Raw genomic sequence first — 22,814 nt, forward strand, 5'->3', positions numbered from 1 at the left:
AGTAGAGAGCAGGCAGATTCCAGCCCTCTGTTCCCCCTCAGCCTTGTGTAGGGCCCAACCCTCACAACTGTACATGGGAAGCCCTAAGCATGCTTTGACTGCTTTGCTTAAGGCAGTAAGAACTGCAGGGTCTTTCCAGGTTAAATTTCGTTTTGAGGTGGTCAGTTGAGTTTTAAAGTCACTTATAGGGCACCATGGAAAGCAAATGATGCTTTAGAAAAATCAGTCCTTACCTGCTCACAGGTTTTAGGCAAAATGCAAGGTGCTAGATATGGTACCTCTGTCTTAGTATCAATCACACTGCCATACACAATAATAACGAATTTCATGGTCATGTTATCGACAGCCAATTTGTTATAGCTTGATAAAGTCTCCACATATGCCAGATTGAATCCCACACACTTCTGAAACTCTAAGTCCTAGGATAAAATGACATTTTTTTCTATAAATCATAGCAGATGACACATGGAATCAAGAAGAAGGCAGATTCACTGATTTAGCTGAGTTCTTTGAGGGTGTCAAAAGGCATAGAGACCCTTAGACCAATTGAAAGAATCCATTTAGAGTTCAGAATGGCCTCTGACAAGATTTTGAACTGGAGACGGTTTGTGTTATTACTATGAGAGGCCCTGGATCTGAATACCCAGCCTGCTTCAGAGGCTTGCATGAGCTCTCAGACACCCTCAGCAGGGTGGCCAGCTATGCCTTGTGGATTCGGTTTTACCCAGCAGTAAGCAAACACCCCACTTAACAGGTGAACAAACAATAGCAGAAAGCTAAAATAAAACAAGGCAACATACCGAGTCTGAGTCACAATTCAAAGCCCAGAATCATAGGGTTTTTTTTTATTTTTTTAATGTTTTATCTATTTTTAAGAGAGAGAGAAAGATAGCATGGGCAGGGGAGGGTCAGAGAGAGAGGCAGACACAGAATCTGAAGACAGGCTCCAGCTTCTGAGCTAGCTGTCAGCACAGAGCCTGACATGGGACTTGAACCCACAAACCATGAGATCATGACCTGAGCCGAAGTCGGATGCTTAACCAACTGAACTACCCAGTCATTAGAGCTGGAAGGGAGCTGTTATGTATCGGTTGAATTGTGTCCCCCCAAACTTCATAGGTTGAAGTTCTGACCACCAGTACATTAGAATGTGACTTTATTGGGGCACCTGGGTGGCTCAGTCAGTTAAGCATCCGACTTCGGCTCAGGTCATGATCTCACGATTCTTGGGTTCAAGCTCTGCATCGGGCTGTGTGCTGACAACTCAGAGCCTGAAGCCTGGTTCAGATTCCCTGTCCCCTCTCTTGCTCTCCCTCTCTCCCTCTCTCAGTGTCTTTCAGATTCTCTGCCCTTCCCTGGCTCTCATTGTCTCTCTCTCAAAAATAAATACACATTAAAAAAACTTTTTAAATAAATATATAAAAGAATGTGACTTTATTTAGAAATAGGGTCATTGCAGACGTAATTGTTTAAGTTCAGACGGGGTCATACCGGAGTAGAGTGGACAACTAATCCAATATGGATGATGTCCTTATAAAAAGGGGAGGATTGGGGGTGCCTGGCTGGCTCAGTCAATAGAGCATGCAACTCTTGATGTCAGGGTCCTGAGTTCAAGCCCCACACTGGGTGTAGAGCTTACTTAAAAAGAACGGGGGGACACATACAGAGGGAACTCCTTGTGGGATGAAGACAGCCATCTCCAAGCCAACAAGGAGGCCTGGACCAGATTCTTCCTCTCTCATAGCCCTTAGTGGGAATGAACCCTGCCAATGCATTGATTTCAGATTTCTCGCCTTAAGACCTGTGAGACAATACATTTCTGTTGTTTAACCCCCGCCCCCCAGGTTGTGGTACTTGGTGACGGCAGCCCCCGCAAAGTAATCCACGCGCTCAGAGGTCAGCCCATGACAGGACACTCCTGGACAACGCCCTTGTTCCTTGCACAGCTACATGAGCCTGTCCTCAGACCTTGGTCCCTAATGGGCAAACTGAACACTTAACTGCTGAGAGCAGCAGCTCACCTGGGACACGAAAAACGTAAGAAAATTAGTAAATATCTAAAACTTTACAAGGAGAAAATCTATTAAAAAATAAGCTTTTTTTAATGTTTGTTTTTTTAAGTTTATTTATTTTTAAAGACAAAGAGAAGAGTGTGAGCAGGGGAGGCGCAGAGAGAGAGAGTGAGACAGACAGACAGAAAGAGAATCTCAAGCAGGTTCCACACTGTCAGCACAGAGCCTGATGTGAAGTTTGAACCCATGAACTGTGAGATCATGACCTGAGTCAAGATCAAAGGTTGGATGCTTAACTGCCTAAGCCACCCAAGCACCTTATTTTGGTTGTTAAATGCACGTAAATTTTGAGTTCTGTGATTTAGAGGAGGGTTTGCAGTATAAGCTTAGCAGTGTTTCTAAACCTCTTTTTACAGGCTCTAAAAGTCTTAATTGGCTAGTTCTTTGATGGGAAAAGACTAGAAGGAAATAAGCCAAAGTGTTGGATAGAGATTCTCTATAAATAAAATCAAATCAGGATAAAAGGTTATTACTATTTTCTTATGTTTTGTATCTGTATCTCCTTTTTCTTGTTTTTGATTTTTGTGGGGTTTTTTGTATCTATATTTTCTAATTTAGATAATAAATATGCATAACTTGGAAATTATTTAAAAAATGAAAGGAGAGGCATGTGGGTGGTTCAGTCAGTTAAAAGTCCGACTTCAGCTCAGGTCATGATCTCACAGTCCATGATTTCAAGCTCTGCTTAGGGCTCTGTGCTGACATCTTGGAGTCTGGAGTCTGCTTCGGATTCTGTCTGCCCCTCCCTCACTCATGCTATGTTTTTGTCTTTCTCTCCCTCTCTCTCTCTCAAAACTAAACAAACATTAAAAAAATAAAAGGACATTCACCTTTTATTGAGTCATCTGATTCCATACACTTTCATCCTACTGGTCTTAATTCTCTCCTCTGGAGTTTCATACTAGACTAAATGTATCCCCCTTCTCATGAAGAGGCAAAGCAGAAAGAAGAGAAGAATCTAAATCTTTTTGCCCTGCCACTAAAATTTTTCTGAAAATTATTGCCAAATAGTAAAAGAAACATGACTTCCTTAGTCTGACACGCTAATTTTTAAGACAATTTTTTAGAGCAGTGTTAGGTTCCCAGCAAAATTGAGAGAAAGGTATATACTCTCTCCCATATACTCCAGGCTACACATGTATAGCTTCCCCATTATCAATATCCAGCACTAGAGTGGTAGGTTTACTACAGTTGATGAACCTACATTGACACATCATAATCAGCCAAAGTCCATAGTTTACTTTAGGGTTCACTCTTGGTGTTATAAATTTCATGGATAAATGTGTAACGTCATATGTCCATTGTTACGGTATGCAGAGCAGTTTCACTGTCCTAAAATCCTCTGCACTCCATCTATTTATTCCTTATGCCCCATCTCCTAGCAACCACTGATCTTTTTATTGTGTCCTTAGTTTTGCCTTTTCCAGAATGTATTATAATTGGAATCACACAGTGTGTAACCTTTTCTGGTGGCCTCTTTCACTTGGTAATATGTATTTAGGTTTTCTCCATGGCTTTTCATGGCTTGATAGTTCATTTAAAAAAATTTTTTTTAAGTTTTAATGTTTATCTTATATTTTGAGAGAGAGAGAGAGTATAAGCAGGGGAGGGGCAGAGATAGAGGGAGATACAGCCCGATATGGGGCTTGAACCCATGAACTGTGAGGTCATGACCTTAGCTGAAGTTGGACGCTCAACTGACTGAGCCACCCAGGTGGCCAAGTTCATTTCTTTTTAGCATCGAATAAAATCCATTGTCTGGATGTGCCATAGTTTATTTATCCATTCTTCTACTAAAAGATGTTTTGGTTGGTTGTTTCCAAGTTTTGGCAATTAGGAATAAAATTTCTATAAATATTTGTGTTCAGATTTCTTTGTGAACATAAGTTTTCAACTTCTTTGGATAAATATCAAGGATACTGATTACTGGATCATATGGTAAGAGTTTGTTCAGTTTTATAAGAAACTCCTACTCTGTCTTCCAAAGTAGCTATACCATTTTGCATTCCAATCAGCAATGAATGAGAGCTCCTGTCGCCCCACATCCTCATCAGCATTTGGAGCTGTCGGTGTTCCAAATGTTGGCCAATCTAGTAGATGCATAATGGAATCACAATGTTGCATTATTCTGAGGATATGTGATGTAGATACAACATGTTTACTTGCCATCTGTATATCTTCTTTGGTGAGGTGTCTGTTAAGATCTTTGGCCCATTTTTTAATTGGGTTGTTTGTTTCCCTATTGTTGAGTTGTAAAAGTTCTTTGTATATTTTGGATAACAGTTCTGTATCAGATGTGTCTTTTGCAAATATACACTTCCACTCTGTGACTTGTCTTCTCATTCTCTTCAGTCATGCTAATCTTTTTTTTAAATTTATAGTTTATTATCAGGTTGGTTTCCATATAACACCCAGTGCTCTTCCCCACAAGTGCCCTCCTCCATGATCATCACCCCCCCTTCCCTTTTCCGCCACCCCCTTCAGCCCTCAGTTTGTTTTCAGTATTCAGGAATCTCTCATGATCTGCCTCCCTCCCTCTCCCTAACTCTTCCCCGCCCCCCTTCCCCTTCCCATGGTCCTCCATTGGGTTTCTCCTGTTAGACCTATGAGTGAAAACATATGGTATCGGTCCTCCACTTAACTTATTTTGCTTAGCGTGACACCCTCGAGGTCCATCCTCTTTGCTACGAATGGCCAGATTTCATGCTTTCTCATTGCCATGTAGTATTCCAATGTATAGATAAACTGCATCTTCTTTTTTTTTAAATTTTTTTAAATGTTTTATTTATTTTTGATACAGAGAGAGACAGAGCATGAGAGGGGGAGGGGCAGAGAGAGAAGGAGACACAGAACTGGAAGCAGGCTCCAGGCTCTGAGCTGGCTGTCAGCACAGAGCCTGATGCGGGGCTCAAACCCATGAACGTGAGATCTGACCTGAGCCGAAGCCGGAGGCTTAACCGACTGAACCACCCAGGCGCCCCCACATCTTCTTGATCCACTCATCAGGTGATGGACATTTAGGCTCTTTCCATGATTTGGCTATTGTTGAAAGTGCCACTATGAACATTGGGGTACATGTGCCCCTATGCATCAGCCCTTGGGTAAATCCCCAGCAGTGCTATTGCTGGGTCATAGGGGAGTTCTACTGATAGTTTTTTGAGGAACCTTCACACTGTTTTCCAGAGCGGCTGCACGAGTTTACATTCCCACCAACAGTGTAGGAGGGTGCCCGTCTCTCCACATCCTCACCAGCATCTATAGTCTCTTGATTTGTTCATTTTAGCCACTCTGATTAGCGTGAGGTGGAATCTCAGTGTGGTTTTGATTTGTGTTTCCCTGATGATGAGTGACACTGAGCATCATTTCATGTGCCTGTTGGCCATCTGGAGGTCCTTTTTGGAGAAGTGTCTATTCATGTCTTCTGCCCATTTCTTCACTGGATTATTTGTTTTTTGGGTATGGAGTTTGGTGAGTTCCATGTAGATTTTGGATACTAGCCCTTTATCCGATATGTCATTTGCAACTATCTTCTCCCATTCTGTTGGTTGCCTATTAGTTTTCTTGATTGTTTCCTTTGCTGTGCAGAAGCGTTTTATCCTGATGAGGCCCCAATAGTTCGTTCATTTTTTCTCTTGATTCCCTTGCCTTTGGGGATGTGTCGAGTAGGAAATTGCTGCAGTAGAGGTCAAGGCGGCTGTTTCCTGCTTTAAGCCAATATTCATATCCAGTCTCCTTGCAATGAGATGCAAGAATGCTGTCAAACTCTGGGACTGTCACTTCCCCAGTTCCTAACTTTTAAGAGGGGCTCAAATAATTATTAAATAGGGTATAAATATGGATTGTAAATCATGCCAATCCAAGAACAGGCTTGAGCTACTACTTGCTAGAAAAAAGTTCATAAAAGAGGCTCAGTCACCCCAATAAAGATTTTGACAAAACAGGAGATTTATATTAACATAGGTAGAGGAGACTCTAAGAAACACCAGCCCAATCAGTACTCACACAGATCATTCCAAAAGCTACACAGAACTAACACGCCGCCCAAAGAGAAACTCAACTAGCATCCACCTGGGCCTGAGCAGATTGGCTCAGAACATTAGGGATTTTTGAGCTTGAAAGCAGAAGTCATTATGTTTCTGTATATTAATGAAAAGGAACCATGATTTACTCCAGAAAACTGCTATTCCTCTTGTATTCCCTATTGACAGAGTTTAGAGCAATGGTTCTTATCCCAAGGGCTTCTTTTAAAAATACCAAAGACTGGATGAACACACAAAATAGAATGAATACCTAGTTCTTGGGAATCTGCCTATTTAATATTTGCTGAATCTTATTTTTTTTTAAGGTATGACTGCAGGTAGATAGAAAATCAGCTGTGACAAGAGAATTGAAGATCTGTAGGAAGTCAGAACAAGAGTGGTTAAAATTCTGGAATCTCATTTTAGAAGATAGGATACAACCTTCCTTTCTGTCTCTGTCTCAAAAATATGAAATGCATTTTATAAAAAGTAAATAAAATTCCATTCACATTTTAATTCTGTAACTTACCTCATCAATGAGACTTGATTCAAAATACTGATAGGCAATCTTGAGCGCAAGCTTTAGCCATATTTTATATTCCAAGGATGGCCAGAAGACATCAAAGCCCTCATACAAATCCTCCATGGAGATAAAGCAGGCCTGAAACCACAAGATACCGAGCAGCAAGCTTGATTCAGAACTAAATTATAAGGTCCTCGGAGGACAAGGTGCCTGCAGATTTAATCTTCACCTAACCCCTCAGAAGAATCATCAACTTTAGTATAATTATGATTCTCTGCTATTTAAAGTCCATTGTGTTCTGGAGAAATTGTTTGCTATATGTAAGACGATAAAATTTACAGTTCAATTAAAGCATACACTTAATAATAAGCCAGTCAATAGCTATGATAAAGGAGACGGTTCAAGACCCCAAGATTCACTAAGTCATTTCAACTTCTCTATTTTTATTGCCACAGTAGGTGAAAAGGGCTCAAAAGAGGACTCTGGCTGCCTCCATTTTGACCGCAGACTTCTAGTTGGGTTTTTCTTTCCAGCTTGTCTCTTGGCTCAGGCTGAAGACCTTGGGGGCAAAGCGTACTTAGTTGGGAATAAAACTACCCCCTCAAGCAATAGGAACTGTTCTGAGCCAGCAAGACCCCACCTGTGACTGACACCAAGACAACAATAGATTTGACCTTCACTGTCCACCTGCCCACACCCATCCACCTTTGCCCCACATTTTCCTTATATAAACCCAGAAGTATTTTCAGTACATGGAGACTTTGAGCTGCTAGTCAGCTATCTTCTCTGTGTTGGCCTCACTGAAATAAATTTATTTCTTGTCTCACCATCCCTCACGTCTCTGCCTTTGGATATTGTCCGCAGCGGGTGGTGGAACCTGGTTTGGGGCTCCAGACCAGGTGCTCTTACACCCCTGCATGCTGGCTATAGACTGATTCACAGGATTTGTTTCCAGAGGCCAACTACTTACCTGAATAAGGAAGACTGCTCTTCCAGAATTCTACCTACATGAACTTCAATGACTTCATTTCAACTTTGGGACTAAATTCATGCCTCTTGTCCTCTTCCAGAAATGAAATGGTATTAAACTGATAAAGCAACATTCCCTTATGTCCCAGACACCCCTAAGACTCCGGGCCCTCCTCTGTTGAATGCAACAGTCCCAAAAGCTGAAGAATTCCTTGTAAGCAAGAACTCTGGTTCATTTGTTTGAATCCCCCACATCACATGGAATATCAGGCCATTTATTTGTTGAATAGATAACTTCTTACTTAGCCAGTGAAAAATGACAGAAATGGAAGTTAAAACCAAGTATTCTTGGGGTGCCTGGGTGGCTCAGTTGGTTAAGTGTCTGACTTTGGCTTAGGTCATGATCTCGCAGTACGTGGGTTTGAGCCTTGCATTAGGCTCTGTGCTGACAGCTCAGAGCCTGCAGCTTACTTTGGATTCTGTGTCTCCCTCTCTCTCTGCCTCTCCCCAACTTGCACTCTGTCTCTTGGTCTCTCAAAAATAAATAAACATTTTTTTTTAAATTAAAAAAAAAAAGTATTCTTTGGGGGGACTTGGGTGGTTCAGTTAACTGAATGTAAGATTCTTGATTTCAGCTTAGGTGATGATCCCATGACCCCATGATTTCAGCTCAATCATGAGATCAAACCCTAGGTCAGGCAGAGCATGCAGCCTGCTTAAGATTCTCTCTCTGTCTCCCTCTCTCTTCCTCTCCCCATTCATAGTCTCTCAAAAATAATAATAATAATAGTAAATAAATAATAATTTTAAAAAATAAGTAGGGGCACCTGGGTGGCTTAGTCGGTGAAGTGGCCAATTTCGGCTCAGGCCATGATCTTGCTGTTCATGAGTTCGAGCTCCACCTCAGGCTCTGTGCAGCCAGCTCAGAGCCTGGAGCCTGCTTTGGATTCTGTGTCTCCCTTTCTCTCTGCACCTCCCCCCACTTGTGCTCGGTTTCTCTCTCTCAAAAATAAACATTAAAAAAAAGTATTCTTTAAAACACAGCTCTCATAATGGTGGCCATTTATTGAGTGCCTATACATGCCAGGCATTTAGTTATTTTCCTAATCTTCATAACTTCAAAGCTAGACATTCTCTCTTTTAATAAACAAGGGCACTAATACACAAAGAGGTTAAAATAGCTCACTCCAGATCCCACAGCCAGGCTGTGAGACACTAAATCTTTTCTCAGCTAGTCTATGGCTGTTTCACAATTGCTGCATAAGATATGTGAACCCAAAGGAAGAAAAGATATTGGTATTCCTTACTTACTTCAAGAAGAATTAACTAATAGCCCACAATATAGGCAGAACCAGTTTCTTACTTGTAAAATAGTTTCACAGATGGCAGTATATTCAATTTTATGCTTTAGCAGACAGCTCAGCTCTCCAATGATGTCACCACTGGTACAGTATTCTGTTAACATGGTGTTGGACTCTCTATCGGACCTTAAGCTACTGTCTATTCCAAAGGTAGGAGGTGAGCCACGCAACTGCAAACGGAAATACAAAATTAGAAACCCTTCACCAAGCCAAACCATAGAAGCTCCCACTGTTTCTTTCCATTATTAACAATGGAAGGCAAAGATTCTTTTTTTTAATTAATTATTTAAAAATTTACAACCAAGTTAGCATATACTGCAACAATGATTTCAGGAGTAGATTCCTTAATAGCCTTTATCCATTTAGCCCATCCTCCACATCCCCCCCCCCCCCCCCCCCCCCCCCCCCCCCCCGCATCCCTCCAGGAAAGAAAAGACTCTTTACTAGACTTTCAGGTATAAAAAAGGAATTAAGGTTCAGAAACAAACAAACAAAAAATCACAATTTTCTTTCACATTTCAATTCTCCAAAGGAAGGATTGTTTCCAATCTTCACAGATGACTCCATTTACAACTTTCTACTGACTTACACCTTCCTTCTATAAAAATTCCACCAAAAGTAGTCATTGCTGTCTGCAACTAACTCAACCAGCCATTCTGAGTCTATTAGAAATTCTTATGATGGGCTAGTGACTCTGGTGAACGAAGACTAAATCAGACAGTATGAATTAAAATGCCTCCAAACCAAGCCATGATTTCAGCACAACCTTGTCACCCTTTAAAATGGTTAATAATTTCCATGAGACATCAACAGAACAAGTTTTTAGGGTGAATACAGGGTGACTGAGTCACTTCAGGAAAAGAATAGATAGCCATGGGTGGGGGAAATAAAAAAGCTATCAGATTTTAGGAGGAAGCTGCAGGAACCTACCAGAACTATTACAGAATTTTCCAGAAGGTTTAACTGTGCATAACAAAGATGAAGGCTATTGTTCAGGACTCAGGAAACAGGGAACTGAAGGCCATTGAAGAAGTTGCTATGAAAATGCTCCTCCATCAGTGATCACCATTCAGACTTTTAGAGGCATTTATGCTTCCAAAGGACTTTAACATTTCTCTAATTTAATTTTGAATGTAATTCAAAGGCTCTTTGAGCAGTGAACCTTGTCTCTGATTTTTATAAACCAAGAAAATAAGATAACATCTATAGGCAGATTTAAAGAAGTTTTCCAAGATTCCTGTCTCTTTGTTATTCAAGCAAACATTGATCTAGGTACTCCTGGGAAGGGACTTTGCAGAAGGAACAAGGGTTACTACTCAGCATACTTTAAAGATAAAATTCTGGATTATGCTGCTGGGCCAATGTAATCAGATGAGCCCTCAAAAGGAGAAAAGGAAGTAGAATCAGAGAGACGTGGCATCCAGAAAGGGACTGGCTTCAGCTCTGAAATAGGGACCTTCGTGCAAGGATGGAAGGGGAACTCTGGGGGCTGGAGGTGGGTCCCGGCTGACAGTCTGCAAAGAAGCAGGGATGTCTGTCCTCTAGCCATAAGAACTAGATTCTACCAGCAACCTCGATGAATCTGGAAATTGATTCTGCTCTCAGAGTTTCCAGAAGGGAACACTGCCCTACTGACCCCTTGCTATTGGCCTTGTGAAATTCAAGCAAAAAAGGCAACTAAACCCATAGGACTTCTGAACTAAGAACTGTAAGATAATCTAAACTGCTAAATGTGTCCTGAGTTGCTATGGTATCCATTAAACACTAATAACATCTCCAGCCCAAATATTACTGGACTTATCCTTTGAGAAGACGACTAGCCCAGTCATTGCAGGAAAATTCCCCAAAGGAAAATGTACATTTTGGCTTTTAAGTGTTTGAATTGACATACTTAATAAATACAGGTGGTGGCGTACTTTTGATCCTAATAGGAACATAGCACATAGCACATCTACTGGAAGCAGCACAGAATAGTGGGTAAGGCCATGGATACTGAGGCCAACTGTATGCGTTCAAAGCCCTTCTTGACCTATTACTATGTACCCTTGCAGGGGCAAGCGAATTAATTAACATCAGCTTTCTCCTATGAAAAATAAGATTATCATAGGATTAAATGTGATAATATATTTCCGTTTAGACCACCCTTTAAAAAATTACCACTAACTTCATCTCTCAATCACCTCTAACATACTGTATATTTAACTTATTTTGTTCATTATCCCATCTCCTTCTATGCCTCTGCTAGAAAGTGAATTCTAGGAAGGCAAGGATTTTTGTCTGTTTTGTTAATTCCGTGCCTAGAATGTACAGTGCCACTTGTGGTGGTAATGAGGTAAATATTTGTTGAATGAATCCGTGAATGAAAAAATGAATGAAAAGTGCCAGACTTTAATAAGGGTTACGTGATAGTATTATAATATATTTATCATAACAGTTTATTTCCATGATCAGTTTTGATATTTTTAAGCTCTGAAATACCCCTTCCAAAAATTGAAAGCCAGATATAGTATGTGTATTATAAGGGTTTGTCATTTGTCACCATCATTTAGGATCTAGGAATTATTTGGGCCATAAGCTGGGGTTCACCCATGTATTCAGCTACTAGCATTCAGATTCTAAAGGACTCTTGTCCCCTTCACTCAACAGACATCTTTCTCTCACTCTGGTCACCAAATGCCTCCTAGTGGTGTGGTAAAAGTTGTATTTTCAATCTTCATCCTATTTGGCCTCTAAGGATCTGACATTGTGGTCCATCCCCTCATTCTCGACTCTCACTTCCTTTAGGTAACTTGACTTCTCCAAGTAGTTTATCTGAACATCATGGAAAAGACTGCTTCTTCTCATGATTGTTATGAGGAATAAGTAAAGACTATAAAAACATTTAGTTAAATGGGAAGCACCTTTCAGATGTTGGGTATTATCATTCTCTCTCAGTTCTAGTGTTTACTCTGAGCAGAAATAGTTTCAGTTAGAAATTATGTAAAAATGTGAAACTCTCCTGGTTCCTAAACTTCTCCGTATGTTAAAATCATATATTTCAAAGTACATTTTCAGTAAAGAATGAACAGTCCCTTACAATTGCCATTCCTGAAATAATTAAGTAGATTCCTTCTGGCATTTGACCTTCTTTACAAATGACATCTCCATAGTCAAAGTGGGCAAGTTTGGCTCTTTCCTGAAAGAAAAATAAAAAAAGAGTCAACACGAAAATTTCCTAGTCTACTTTTCTAAATAGAAATAAGATTTTAAAGGTAAAATGGGTTTCAAGTAGGAAAAAAAAAAACCTCCACAGACTATATGCTTTAGTTTGTTAATGGATTATAACATGCTGACATGCGTCATAAATTTTATTTAAAAGGAAAGGGACAGGCAAGCAAACTGTAGACTTTGTGATTTGTACCAGGCACAGTGACTGATGGAAACACCCAATAAGTGCTCAGTAGAGTAAATGGTTACAATAAAGTGTGATACTTCTGACAAAGGAGACAGAGACAGGATGCTCTGGAAAAGTCCAGAAAGGCCGCAGGATCCTGTCTTGGGTGTCCAGGGAAGATTTTAAAGGGAAGGAACAGCTAAGCTGAGGCCTGAAGGAAGGGTAACAGAGAGCCAGGATACAATGAGTTGAACACCATTCAGAGCAGAGGATTCAGTATGTGCAAAGACCCAGAAACCAACAGGGTATCTACGGTTGGGGTAACTATAGAAGATTTGGTATTCTGTGGCCACAGCAGGGTGGGGTGGAGACAGGACTGAGTTATGAATTAGGCCTCAATAGGCATAGTGCCTAGGGTTCCCGATACATTAGGAACTCACGACAATATTTTCATTTCTTTTAAAATCAGAAGGGAGCAAAACAACTTTTAGGTGGAGGAAAATGCTTTAATACTAAAACATTTAATACTAATATATTCATCTTTATACTAACACAGTCATAAAGTATAATGTTTTGTACTTTTATATGGGGGAGGAGGCTGACTACAGCAAAAGTGCCAGGGTCCATGAAAGTCATAACACACCCAATAGAGAAAGGGCTGGAGAAGTGAGCCAAAGCCAGGTCCAGGAGGGTCTTGTAAGTGCATTAAAGAGTTTGGGCTTTTCCCCCAAATCAGAGAGGAACCACAGAAGGGTTTGTGACAGGAGAATTAGTGTGACAGATCTGCATGTTATAAAGATATGTAGAAAACATATTTCTAAATCATTCAGAGTAGTCATCTCTCAATGTGGGGTAAGGAGTAATGAGTTTTCAGTTTTTACTTCATGCACTTCTGAATGATTTGACAGTGTTGGAGCAAGCATGCATAACCTCACGATTTTTCAAAAAGGGTGCCTAAAGCCAATTACCCAGCTTATTGGGTAATTTGTGTGTTTTTCAGACTCTTATTTTCTGCCATTGATTTCTGGATTCTTTTTATAGCCTATTAGGTTTGTAATTAACCACACTAGCTGGAGGATGAAAGAAGGAGGAACAGTTAAAATTAACTATTGTAGCTATGATGGAAACCAAGTTTGAAATTACAGTCTACCATCAGGGGTACTTTATTTTGTTTACCGTGTGGATTTTAGCTAGTTAGCCACACATTCCCTGGGCTGTGTACTCCCAATCCATCACAATTTTTACCCTGGTAAAAATCAGGTTGAAATGGCTATCAAGACCCAAGATATTAAGGAAAGGGGGCACGTAGAGTGACAGAAGTCTCTAAGGGGATAGAGAGAGTCCAACAGCCTTGCAGAGGCAATGGCAAGTCAGGGATAGAAGGAAGGTTGTGCTGTGGTGACAGATTCATCTCAGGTGTCTGAATCACTAATCTATGGAGTTAGATTGGTTTTGCCTTTGGTTTTGCCATTCCTCCCCATTCACTACCGGGTGGTCAGTTAATTACACTTGTGAAAATTATAACCTATAAGGAGCCAAATCCTAACTTTATCTTAAATTGGGTTTTAACAAAACTAAGCAGAACACAAATTATAAGAAACACTGTAGAGACACCTGCTTCCCAGTCCACACCTGTCTCCCACCTCCCGCATGCATTTATTTGCAATCTATTTTCAAATTACCCACTATGGCCCCTGGCCATCACCATCAGGTTTCTTCCTCCTTCTTTCAGCCACACTTGTGCTCCCCAAAGCAGGATATCAGATCCAAGCTGAACCAGTTGGACTGCTCTCTCAAGCATTGGAACTGAGAGATACAGAGCCCGGGAACTGAGAACTGAGCCATGATATCCAAGTGCTAGAAGAAAGTCCACAAATTCCCACCACTGATATTCCTGAGCCGGCCTGAATACCAACCTGCCCACAGTTAGTTAGCTAACTATTTCTTCGTGGCTTCTATCTACCACCACATTGTCTTTTCAGTCATCGTCCCCTTTGCTTAAACTTGTTCAAGTAAGCTTTCTGTTACTTTTTTTTTTAATTAAGAAGAATTTTTTAAAATTTATTTTTGAGAGGGAGAGAGAGACAGAGCATGAGTAAGGGAGGGGCAGAGAGAGAGGGAGACACAGAATCCAAAGCAGGCTCCAGGCTCTGATCCATCAGCACAGAGCCCAATGCAGGACTGGAAGTCGTGAGCTGCAAGATCATGACCTGAACCAACGCTGGATGCTCAACCAAATGAGACATACAGACACCCCTAGCTTTTGTTACTTTCAACCAAAGGAGTCTTAATTCAGTACATCTGAAATCAGTTTCAGATGAAAAATTGAAAATTTTCCGATAGGAAGAAAATATTGGTATAGCAAAAAAGGAATCAGATATTCAAAGTTCAGTAGAACTTCATTATGATTGCTATCTTTTTAGAAAATAAGAAAAATGTCCTCAATGTGGACAAATGGATGCCTTATATATCTACATGCCTAGATCAGAAAGTATGGTACAACCAAATGTGTGGTAAAGCAAATACCATTCTTTCTCACAGAGTCTTCCTGATTCTAAAAATCTAACAGAGATTTCAACAGGGTGATGAAAAAGTTATAAATCTTACAATTCATACAACAGCCATTTAAAACTAGAACCACAAACTGGTGGTCTAAGGGTAACATCCAATCCAAGGACATTCTTTGTTTGCCCTGAGGGATATTTTAAAAATTTTGAATTGGTGCCAAATTTTTATTTATTTATTTTTAATGTTTATTTAATTTTGAGAGAGAGTGACAGAGCAAAAGTGGGGGAGGAGCAGAGAGAGATAGACACAGAATCAGAAGTAGGCTCCAGGCTCTGAGCTGTCAGCACAGAGCTTGATGTGGGGCTTGAACCCACAAACCATGAGATCATGACCTGAGCCAAAGTCGGCAGTTTAACCGACTGAACCACCCAGGAGCCTCAGCCAAACTTTTAAAATTTGGGAATTTCACTTAAAAATTCAGATCTATGGCTTTTCTTAAAAAAAAAAAAAAAAACAAAACTGACCTCTACATGATTAGATCTAATAGTCGATTTCTAATCTTCATCTTATTTGATCTCAGCCTCATTTGACATAGCTGCTTACTTGCCCCTCAATGAAACACTTCTTTCACTTGGCTCCTAGAACACCACTCTCTTTTGGTTTTCCTCCCAAATGATGGATTACTCCTAAATTCCCCCTGCCACCCAGTTTTTTTGAGATATAATTGACATACAGCCCTGTTCAGGTTTAAGGAATACCACATAATTACTAGACATACATGTATTATGAAATGATTACCACAAGTTTATTTAACATCCATTACCTCATGTAGTTACAGAATTTTTTCCTTGTGATGAGAACTTTTAGGATTTAATCTCTTAGCAACTTTCAAATACACCAGGCAGCAGTGCTAACTACAGTCATGTGTTGTATAGCACATTCCTAGCACTTGTTTATCTTATAATTTAGAAGTTTCTACCTTTTGACAATTTTCCTTCAATTCTCCTTCCCCCTATACTCTACCTCTGGTGAACACAAATCTGATCTCTTTCCTATCCTTTTTGCTAATTCCTTCTCATTTCCACTCTAAATGCTGGATAGCACAGGACTCAATCCTTGGATGTCCATAATAATTCCTTAACTTATCTCATTAAGTCTCCATATATTAAATGCTATCTCTATACTGAAAACTCCAAAATATCTATCTCCCAATTGGCCTGCCCCCCTGAATTACAGTCACATGTCCTACTGCCTACTCAACATCTCCACTGGGTGTCTAATAGCCTACTCAAATTTAACTCATTTAGAATCAAACTTTTATGCCCTCCATATAAATCTCTCCTGCACCTAAGTCAATGGGAACTCCATTCCTAGTTTCAGACTGAAATCTCAGAAGTCATCCTCTCAACACTCCTTCCATCAGCACCCGTCAGCTCTACCTTCAAAAACACATTAAGAGGCTGACCACTTATCACTTTCACTAAACCAAACCACCATCACTCTTGCCTCTGGCTTGCCCTTGACCCCTTACAGCAGCACGATGGTCCTTTTTTTAAAGTTTATTTATTTATTTTGAGAGAAAGAAAGAGAATACACATAAGTGCACATGTGCATGCAGGCCAGGGAGGGTCAGAGAGAAGGGGGTCAGGAGGAGAGAGAGAGAGGCGAGAGAGAGAGAGAGAGAGAGAGAGAGAATCCCAAGCAGGTTCCACACAGTCAGTGTGTGAGGCCATGACCTGAGCTGAAATCAAGAGTTAGACATTTAACTGACTGAGCAACCCAGATATCCCCAAGGTGACCATTTTTAAATGTAAGTTAGACCATGTTCAAAACCTTCCTATAAGTTTCCAGTGAATTCAGAGTAAAAGCCAAAGCCCTTACAATGGCTAGCAGAGTTGTACACACTCAGGCCCTACAACTACTCCAACTTCATCTGCTCCTGCCGTCACTGCTTGTGCCGCAGGGTCTCTGGGGATGTTCCTTGAACACACTGAGCACACGCCACACCAGGCACTGCACTTGCCTAGAATGCTCTCCTCCCAGACATTTGCACAGCATGCAGATCTCACTTCAAATGTCATAAAATAGTTCCCCCACTATATTCCCTTTTCTTACTTTTTCTCCATAGCATTGATGATCATCTAACAGACTATATATTTGTGTGCTGGTGTGTTTATTGCTTAGTTCTAGCTGTATAATATAAAGTCCATGAAAGCAAGGACTTCATTTAACTTATTCACTGGCATATCCCCAAACCTAGAACTGGCACAAGGAGGAGGTTCAATAAATATTTCTTGTAAGAGTCCAAATTCCAATAACATTCAGCTGACTTTAGACAGGGCATGAACTCTGGAATATACCACAGTTCTTTCTCTTTCCTATAAAACTATACACAGCTTGTTTTGCTTTTATGTCATCTACTTGGCCTGTATAGTAACTTAAACTTAAAAACCTCTAAAAAGTCTTTTCCAGAGTGTGTGTCTGGAAGTCAAGAATGCTACAACATGAAACAAGGTGGGATTGTTCCCAGGCCGTGCGGATAGCTTATCCTAAGCAGATAAGCCATTGTGAAAAACCATGTTTGCCATGTAGGCTCAGAACGAAATTTACTCTTCTGGCCTTTGCTGGGTTTCTGTTTTGGCTTACCCTGCATCAGCCATTACAGGACTCTTGGCTTGGATATGCTTTCTGTCAATCTTAACTTAGGAGTGGAAAATAATTATTATTAAACCTGAGCCAGAATAGAAAACAGAATCTTTACCTTGAAGAACTCAATGAGAACATCTTTATTTTCCAGCCAAACAATATTATGAAGGTATTTGTCGGGAGTTGGTGGTGGGATTGCCATTGGAAATTTATCCAGGGCTTTTATTTTTGCAAGAAGTACCTGAAAACAATCAAAATAATGGTGATCAGATCCTATAACAGAAAAGAGAGTATATGTAAAAATGAAGGAAATCATTTAAAACTATGGTTATGTAAATTTATTTTAATTTTGATTAGGAGTTTCTCTCACCCTATCTGAATTATCCTCTAACCCTTTTTTGTTTATTAACCTTCCCTTAGCTCACTGAATTTATGAATTGATATATTAACTTATTGATCTTTATAATACAGTTAACGCTGTAGTCCACTATGTTAATTTCAGATCATCTGAACTTTTCAGTTTCGGGCACCTGGATGCCTACAGTGGGTAAGCATCCAACTCTGGATTTTGGCTCAGCTCACGATCCTAGGATCATGGGATTGAGCCCCATGTTGGGCTCCACACTGAGTGTAGAGCCCGCTGGAGATCTTCTCTCTCTCCCTCTGCCCCTTTTCCCCACTCACACACACTCTCTCTAAAATAAAAAAAATAAAATAAACTTCACAGTTGACTACTGTACAATTTAATGCCACATTTTCTCAAATCTTTCTTATATGTATTATTTGTTTCCTTACATTCTTCTAATACTGAAGGATAGAGTTCCAGTTTTATGGGCTCTCAGAAACCTTCCTCTGGCTTCCCACACCAGGTAAGAGATAATCACTTGGTTGACGGGATGAATAAAGGATTAAATGAAAGAACAAGAAAGAGCCAATGGACTTTGGGGTCAATGTTGTATTAAGTATCCAATCTCCTCAAGAGTCCATAACACATAGTAGGTATTCAACATGTATTTACTCAATTAAATTGAATCAGCTGGGTAATGACTGGCTCCTTATGACTTGGAAGATAATTATCTCTCTTTGGCCAAGATTTAGGCAATTCATATGCATTCAATAAGTAACTGTTGAATGATTGATTTATCCATTACTTTTCTAAACAGACCTATAGGAAAAAAAAGTAGTCTCTCTCTTTTAAAGGCTATTATTTGTTTTCATTAATGAATATCAAGAATTCAATTGAATCTTATATAAATCTTCAATTAATAAATGAAAAAAATAGAGTACAAAACACAATGTGTGGAGAGGTATATATAAACCTGAAGGATACTGTAAAGTAGCAGTTTTTTTCCCCTCTGTCAGAAACTAAGAGGAAATCATATAACCTATTTCGTTCTTTGCCATAATGTTAGTCTAAAGAGATAGAGCCTTAAAGGGGAAACCTGGCCTGTCCCACACCCATTTCCCTTTGGGAATCATGGAGAGGGGACTATGTCCAGGGAATGACCAGAAGCACAGTGCATGTGATCCTTGGCTGGGAGCTGCCCGTGAAAAGTATGTGACACCCAGGAGCAGCTTATCAGTGGGCAGCCCAGACAGAAGGTAGGACCAGAACTTCCCTATTTCTGATTTATGCTAGGAAACAGATTCTTGCAGAGGATAACAACAATCATATTTGCACAAAAACCCAGTCTAGATGGTGGATGTGACAGAGTGATAGCATTAAATATTAAACATATTTTTCTCTGCTACATGTTCCCATTTATTTTTTGCAAATACATTTATCATTTTTCAAAAGTCCATTTATCAGCTAACTAATGATAATGTCCTCCCTGCTCCTCCTCTCTCAGAACTGCCCCCCAGGCCCCCTCCAACACACACACACACACACACACACACACACACACACACACACACATCCAGGCTGATCTTTTCTCTATCATGTTAACATTATGTGACTTACACCTCCCTCGTCACAGCTGTTGGGACCAGGCAGTACACATTCCACCAGAGGAAAGAGAAGCAGAAAAGTCTAACGAATTTGTAGAGGGAGCCAAAAGAAGATGCCACAGAGGGCAACCCTGATAGGAAATGGAGAATCTAGAAAGCTTTCCAGGTCCATAGTCAAGTCCCTTCCTCACACCTGGCCATACAGTCTGGCTACCATGGGTTAGGTTAATCATGCTGTGTCATAATAATGAGTCCCCCAGCCCCGTTTCATGGCTTGGGCTGGCTCAAGTTGTTTTCTGTTATTTGCAACCAAATAGTTTTGACATGGTGTACACCAGGTAGCATTGGTGCTAGCTGCCACCGGCATTACAAAGGCTGTAGGCAAATTACAGCCAACACCCGATTTAGTCTCTCACTCATTACATTCTGCTCAAATAACAATGCAGGCTTGGGTGTTGGGCTCATGGAATCAAGCAGCATGGATAATTGCTTTATTACCTCATTTATCTCAATGGCCTCAGGTTTATCAATAATGCCTCTTGACAAAAGGAAGGCGAGATTTTTCAGAGCCTTGTTAAACACGGTCTGGACGGCCTGCTTAGTCTTCAAAGCAATGACAACATCACGACCCTCGTGCTCTATGAGCCCTGAAGCAAAGAGAACCGTCAGTAAGCACACAATGCCATAACCATGATAATAACTAATATTTGTGTAATTGTTTATCATTTCCAAAGTGTTTACCCAATATTCTTTCATTCCTGCTTCATACAGAACATGCAAAGCATGTAGGACTAGAGTTATTTTCATCTATATTTTATGGATGAGAACACTGAAAACTGGCTTCCCCCAGCAGCTGGGAGAGAATCACTCTCTCCTCCTCATTCCCATGGCATGTCTTACATATCTCCAGTAGGGAGCCTAGTACAGTGTGGGATTTTGATCCTTACTTATTTGTCTCATCCTCCATATCATATAACTTTCATTGGGTGAACGTATAAATGACTTCATGAAAGGGACCCCCAACTTCATCTGGTGGAGTTTTCTGAGATCAAATTGCAAAGCTTTTCTCCTTTAATGAACACGGGAAGTCATAAACTGGACTGGAAAACAGCCACAATAGGTCCCTTTTATCTTTGTCATCCTAACATTGAGCAAAATGCCTGACCTCCAGGGAAGCCTGGGTGGTTCAGTCAATTAAGCATTGGATTTTGGCTTAAGTCATGACCTCATAGTCCATGAGTTCGAGCCCTGTTTCAGGCTCTGTGCTGACAGCTCAGAGCTTGGAGCCTCCTTCAGATTCTGTGTCTCCCTCTCTCTCTGTCCTTCCCCCACTCTCTCTCTCTCTCTCTCAAAAACAAATATTAGGGAGCCAAGAAGGTGACCCACTTTGCTACAAATGGCCAGATTTCATTCTTTCTCATTGCCATGTAGTATTCCATTGTATAGATAAGCCACATCTTCTTGATCCACTCATCAGTTGATGGACATGTAGGCTCTTTCAATGATTTGGCTATTGTTGGCAGTGCTGCTATGAACATTGGGGTACATGTGCTCCTATGCATCAGCACTTAACTTCTCCAAAGAGGACATCCAGATGGCCAACAGGCATGTGAAATGATGCTCAGCATCACTCAGCATCAGAGAAATACAAATCAAAACCACACTGAGATACCACCTCACACCGGTCAGAGTGGCTAAAATGAACAAATCAAGAGACTATAGATGCTGGTGAGGATGTGGAGAAACGGGCACGCTCCTGCACTGTTGGTGGGAATGTAAACTCGTGCAGCCGCTCTGGAAAACAGTGTGGAGATTCCTTAAGAAACTAGCAATAAATTTTTTTTTAAATATTTTGCGTAATTTTTGAGAGAGAGAGAGAGAGACAGTATAAGCAGAGGAGGGGCAGAGAGAGAGGGAGACACAGAATCTGAAGCAGGCTCTAGGCTCTGAGCTATCAACACAGAGCCTGATGTGGGGCTTGAACCCACAAACCATAAGATCATAACTTGAGCCGAAGTCGGATGCTTAGCTGAGCCACCCAGGTACCCTAGAAACTTTTTTAAAGTTTATTTATATTTTTTGAGAGAAAGTAAGGGCACATGCATGAGTTAGGGAGAGGCAGAGAGGGACATAGAGAATCCCAAGCTGGCTCTGAGCTGTCAGCATGGAACCTGCTGTAGAGCTCAAACTCCCAAACTCTGAGATCATGACCTGAGCTGATATTAAGAGTCAGATCCTTAAGCCACTGAGCCACCCAACGTTCCTACTCAAACTTGTTTTTGAACTGCAATGAGCTGGCCACTAAAATGAAGGATAGTGTGATCAGGAACAGAGATTTCAGTGTGAGGTGCACCCGGGCTTGAGATCTAGCTCATATTACCCACATGACATGAGGCACGTTAAGCTTCTAAACCTCAGCTTCACTATCTATAAAGGGAAGATAATAATAGTGCTTGCCTCATAGAGGATAAAATGAGATAATGCATTTAAAACTGATAACACCGTTCCTGACATAATTAGCATTCAATAATGAGTTGCAGTAACCAAGTGGGAACAGGCATTCCCTTTTACAGGACTGAATCAAGAAAACTTCTTAATATCCCATGTAAATCTAAAGCGTGAAACAGCAGCTCCAATCTTTAAAAGCTCTAATCTTTAAAAGCACAGAAATACAGGCACCTGGGAGGCTCAATTTGTTAAGCATCCAACTTTGGCTCAGGTCATGATCTCACGGTTTGTGGGTTTGAGCCCTGCGTTAGGCTCTGTGCTGACAGCTCAGAGCCTGGAGCCTGCTTCAGATTCTGTGTGTTTTTCTCTCTCTCTAACCCTCCCCCACTCACGCTCTGTCTCTGTGTGTCTGTCTCTCTCTCAAAAATGAACATTATAAGTAAATAAATAAATAAATAAAAGCACAGAGATAAAAATCTATCTATATATGTATAGGAAACAATGGGTCCTGCCATCATACTGCCAAAGCACTCTGACCTACTATCTCCAAATTCAAAATTTCATTCATTAGGCCATGTTCTTATAGTTTTGATTTGGAAAGTATGATCCTCATAAATCCATTTGGCATCTTACAATGTGGCTATGAATACAAGGTGATTCTACTCTATCTCTTTTATAATAACTTCGGTTTATCAAGGACCGAAGATATGCCAGAGGTCTCTCCCAGATTTTTTGGCACGCACTCACAGCCTGCCCCACAGCCTCTTATGAGGAAAGCAGACCCAAGAAGCTTTGTATAAAATTCTAGGGCTCCTGCTGTGTGCTTCAACTCAAGCAGAGTGACTAGAGATGGCAAGAAATTGTAGCCCCATATTCTTGAGTATCCTTTCAAGCAAAGTAAAACAAAACAAAAACGCCCTTTGTCAGATGCCTTGTGTCTTTTTC

General features: G+C 40.6%; 1 protein-coding gene across 1 annotated transcript in view; it reads right to left on the bottom strand.

Annotated features, from left to right (window-relative positions):
• SLC9C2 (solute carrier family 9 member C2 (putative)) overlaps window positions 1-22,814 on the bottom strand; it is a 91,807-nt gene that overhangs the window by 5,709 nt on the left and 63,284 nt on the right. Inside the window, exons 20-25 of the mRNA XM_029935068.1 lie at window positions 19,920-20,068; window positions 17,587-17,712; window positions 12,021-12,119; window positions 8,947-9,114; window positions 6,621-6,752; window positions 234-419 (exon numbers count right to left, since the gene is read on the bottom strand). Of these exons, the coding sequence (XP_029790928.1) occupies window positions 234-419; window positions 6,621-6,752; window positions 8,947-9,114; window positions 12,021-12,119; window positions 17,587-17,712; window positions 19,920-20,068 (860 nt within the window). The remainder of the gene's footprint in view (window positions 1-233; window positions 420-6,620; window positions 6,753-8,946; window positions 9,115-12,020; window positions 12,120-17,586; window positions 17,713-19,919; window positions 20,069-22,814) is intronic.

This window comes from Suricata suricatta, chromosome 3 (assembly GCF_006229205.1).
Source record: "Suricata suricatta isolate VVHF042 chromosome 3, meerkat_22Aug2017_6uvM2_HiC, whole genome shotgun sequence".
NCBI classification, from domain to species: Eukaryota; Metazoa; Chordata; class Mammalia; order Carnivora; family Herpestidae; genus Suricata; species Suricata suricatta.